Genomic DNA, 3,479 nt, shown 5'->3' with positions numbered 1-3,479 from the left:
GGGGCGGGATGCCCAGGATATCCTGAGGGGAATGAGGGAATCTGGGAATATCCCAATTGGGGAGGGGCCTCCAGGGTTCGTGGGATGGCCCGAGTGGGAAGAGACCCGCACGGATCAGTCAGTCCAACTCCTGGCCCTGCACAGGACACCGGGCGCTCCCACAGAATATCCTGAGGAGGAAAGGACACACAAGAATCTGATAATGTCCTGGGGGGAAGGGACACACAAGGATCATCCAGTCCAACCTCTTTCACCACCCCTCAAGTGCACACGAGTGTTGAGGGAGCATTCCCGTGTTCTCACATTCCCATCATCTTGCAGTCCCATGTTCCTGTAGTCCTGTGTTTCCACTTTCCTGTATCCCATCCACGAACACTTCACATCTTCCACGTGTCTCCTCCGTTTTCTGTCACTGGTGTCTCCATATCCCCTCTTATTGTCCCCTCCATCATCACTCCGTGCCCTCTCTGTGTCCCCTTCCCATCCCCTCTGCATCCCTCCAATGTCCCCACCATGTCCCCTTTGCGTCAGGGTGACACAAGACATGGGAGCACATGAACATGGAGACACAGGAACACGCTGACATGGCTGCTCATGGACATGACAGTGACAAGGACATGGGGACATGGCTGCTCACAGACATGGCCACACAATGGCAGAGACATGGGGACACAGGGACACATCTATCCATCCAACAGTCCCTGCCCTGCCTCCTTCCCATTGACATTCTGGAACGTGAGAACCAAACCGTTATGCTGCTGTGGTGTCATCAGTTTGGGGACAGCACATGGAGGGGCACATTGGTGGCAACCCTTTGGTGGCAACCTCGAGAGTGGCACATTGGTGACAAACCTGCAGTCATTTCTTTGGTGACAGCACTGAAGCCATCACCAGTGACAGCACCTCAGGGGTGGCCCATTGATGGCAGCCCCTTGGTGACAAACCTGCAGCCATTTCTTCGGTGACAGCACCTCAGGCGTGGCACATTGGTGGCAGCCCCTTGGTGACACTCCTGCCACCACCCCCAGTGCCAATGGTCCCTGGCCATGCTGCGACTCCATGTGGTCAGTGTCCACATCCCCGGGGCCACTGGCTTTGGTCCCAGTGTCCATCTGTCCGTCTGCTTCCGAGGTACCACTGGGAACGGGAAGGGGACACCGCAGTGGCCGTCCCTGTGGGGCTGGGTGGTATTGGCCATCCTGGTGTGAGGGGTGGCATCCCAGTGGGACAGGATGTTGGTGGCCACAGCCGGGGACAGCTCTGGGTGTCCCAATGCATGGGGCCAGTGCCAGGCTTACCCTGCTACCCCAATGACCCCACCCTAAGGTGCCACCACCCTCCTCTTGTCCTCTCCACAGGTACCTCCAGGAGAACCCAGGTGGTACCTGAGGAGCGCAGCCCCACCTGGAATGAGGTGAGGTGACCCCAGGGGGACCTGCAGCAGCACAGGAACACACGGGTTATCCCCCTGACCCCTTGTCACCTCCCTCCAACCCCCAGGAGCTGGTGTGGTCACTGGACGAGTGTCCCCTAAGCCCCACGGACACGCTGAGCCTGCGCCTCCAGCACTGGGACCACCCACTGCCCCGGGGGTGAGTGGCAGGTGTGGGTGGGCACCCCAGGGTGACCCCCACCTCATAGCCACCCTCACCATGTTCCCCTGTCCCCACAGGGACCTGGGTGGCACCACAGTGTCATTGGACCAGTTGGTGGCCAACCCCAGCCTGCCGATGGCCTGCAGGGATGTCCTGCTTCTTGACCACTGGGATAAGCCCACAGGGGTGAGCTCCCCCCCACGGAGCCCCCCTCCAGCACCCTGGGGTGCCACCAGGGCCACTGGGGTGTCACTGTCCCTTTGCAGTGCACCATCACCTTCCGCTGTTACTACACCCCCTGTGGCAAGGCTGGGAATGCCACGGTCACCCCTCAGGGATGGGTGGCACTGCTGGGGGCACTGGAGACACTTCAGAGCTCTGGAAGGGCCCCCGTGGAGAGGAAAGAGGATTTCCAGGTATGGCACTCCAAACTAAGCCTGGCCTAAACCCCAGACCAAGCCTATCCTGGACCCCCAAACCAATCCCCCCGGAACTCAAACCAAGCCTATTCTGGACCCCAAACTGAGCCAAGCCCCCTGGACCTTCAAACCAAACCTCCTGGACCCCCAAACCAAGCCTATCCTGGACCCCCAAACCAATCCCCCTGGGCCTCCAAATCAAAATCTCTTGGACCCTCAGACCAAGTCCCTTAACCTTAAACCAAGCCTATCCTGGACTCCAAACAAAGACTATCCTGAACTCCAACCCAAGCCCCCTGGACCCTGAGACCCCTGGGGGTGATATCCCACCCATCGCCCACTCTGTCCCTGTTCCTCTCCCGCAGGTTCGGGTGAGGATCATCCAGGCCCGGCAGCTCCAGGGCAACGATATCAGGCCGGTGGTGAAGGTGCTCATAGGGAAGAGGCACTTCCGGACCCGGAGCCAGACAGGGAACAACCCCTATTTCAATGAGGTGACCCCAGGGAGGGGACACGGGGACCCCCAGTGTCCTTCAGCCCACGCTCACCCTCTTTGCCCTTTCCTTAGGTGTTCTGCCAAAATTTCCACGAGACACCAGAGCAGTTGGTGGCACAGCCCATCCGGATCCAGGTGGGAGGGATTGGTGGCACTGGCAGGGATGGAACAGGGACAGGGACAAGGACAGGAGGTGGCTCCTGATGCCATATCCCCTCCCTGTCACAGGTGCTCCGTTCCCAAAACCTCTGCACCAAAGCTGTCATTGGCACCTTTGAGGTGAGGGATGTGGTTTGGGAATGAGGAATTGGGAATTGGGGGGACTGGAACAGGGCATTGGGAGTTGGACTTGGGAATGAAGTGTCGGGAATGGGATGTTGGGAATGGGGGGTCTGGAACAGGGCATCGGGAATGGGGTTTCGGGAACAGGGCGAGGGGAATGGTTGTTGGGAATGGGATGTGGGATCACTCTCACCCCTTTGCCATCCCTGCAGCTCGACATCGGCACTGTGTACTCTGCACCAGGTGGGCGAGAGGGTTGAGGTGACACTGGAGTGACACCAGGGTGATTCTGGGGTGACCCCAAGGTGATCACGAGGTCTCCCCCCATTTCAGGGCGCACCCTGAGCTGGCAGTGGTTGAGCCTGCAACACCCACAGCACCATGACAGCCACTCCCGGGGGTACCTGCAGGTCAGCCTGGCTGTGCGCCGGGCGGGGGAGAGAGTGCAGGTGAGGCCCTCTAAACCCCTCAGCACCCTGAAAACCTTCCTGCGGGGTTCCCTAATTTGTGGCACCTCCCCAAGGAGCAGGAGGTGCCATCGGGGGACGAGGACGTGAAATCCAACCTGCTGCGCCCACCCCCGTGTGCTACCACGCTGCAGATCCGCGTGTACTGTGCCCAGGACCTGCCACAGGGTGGGCACAGGGGAGTTTGGGGCTGTGGGGGCTTGGGGGACTCCCCTGCTCA

At 60.0% G+C, this 3,479-nt stretch overlaps 1 protein-coding gene across 1 annotated transcript in view; it reads left to right on the top strand.

Annotated features, from left to right (window-relative positions):
- Positions 1 to 529: 529 nt before the first annotated feature.
- FER1L5 (fer-1 like family member 5) overlaps positions 530 to 3,479 on the top strand; it is a 21,900-nt gene continuing 18,950 nt past the window's right edge. The window contains exons 1-11 of the mRNA XM_029964965.1: positions 530 to 1,131; positions 1,359 to 1,414; positions 1,501 to 1,592; positions 1,673 to 1,781; positions 1,862 to 2,011; positions 2,380 to 2,508; positions 2,583 to 2,645; positions 2,739 to 2,789; positions 3,005 to 3,035; positions 3,126 to 3,241; positions 3,316 to 3,427. Of these exons, the coding sequence (XP_029820825.1) occupies positions 1,047 to 1,131; positions 1,359 to 1,414; positions 1,501 to 1,592; positions 1,673 to 1,781; positions 1,862 to 2,011; positions 2,380 to 2,508; positions 2,583 to 2,645; positions 2,739 to 2,789; positions 3,005 to 3,035; positions 3,126 to 3,241; positions 3,316 to 3,427 (994 nt within the window). The 5' untranslated portion in view covers positions 530 to 1,046. The remainder of the gene's footprint in view (positions 1,132 to 1,358; positions 1,415 to 1,500; positions 1,593 to 1,672; positions 1,782 to 1,861; positions 2,012 to 2,379; positions 2,509 to 2,582; positions 2,646 to 2,738; positions 2,790 to 3,004; positions 3,036 to 3,125; positions 3,242 to 3,315; positions 3,428 to 3,479) is intronic.

Source organism: Manacus vitellinus, unplaced genomic scaffold, assembly GCF_001715985.3.
Source record: "Manacus vitellinus isolate BGI_N305 unplaced genomic scaffold, ASM171598v3 scaffold_87_pilon, whole genome shotgun sequence".
Taxonomy (NCBI): Eukaryota; Metazoa; Chordata; class Aves; order Passeriformes; family Pipridae; genus Manacus; species Manacus vitellinus.
Note: the sequence above shows the minus strand (reverse complement) of the source record. Positions and strands in the feature narration are given on the sequence as shown.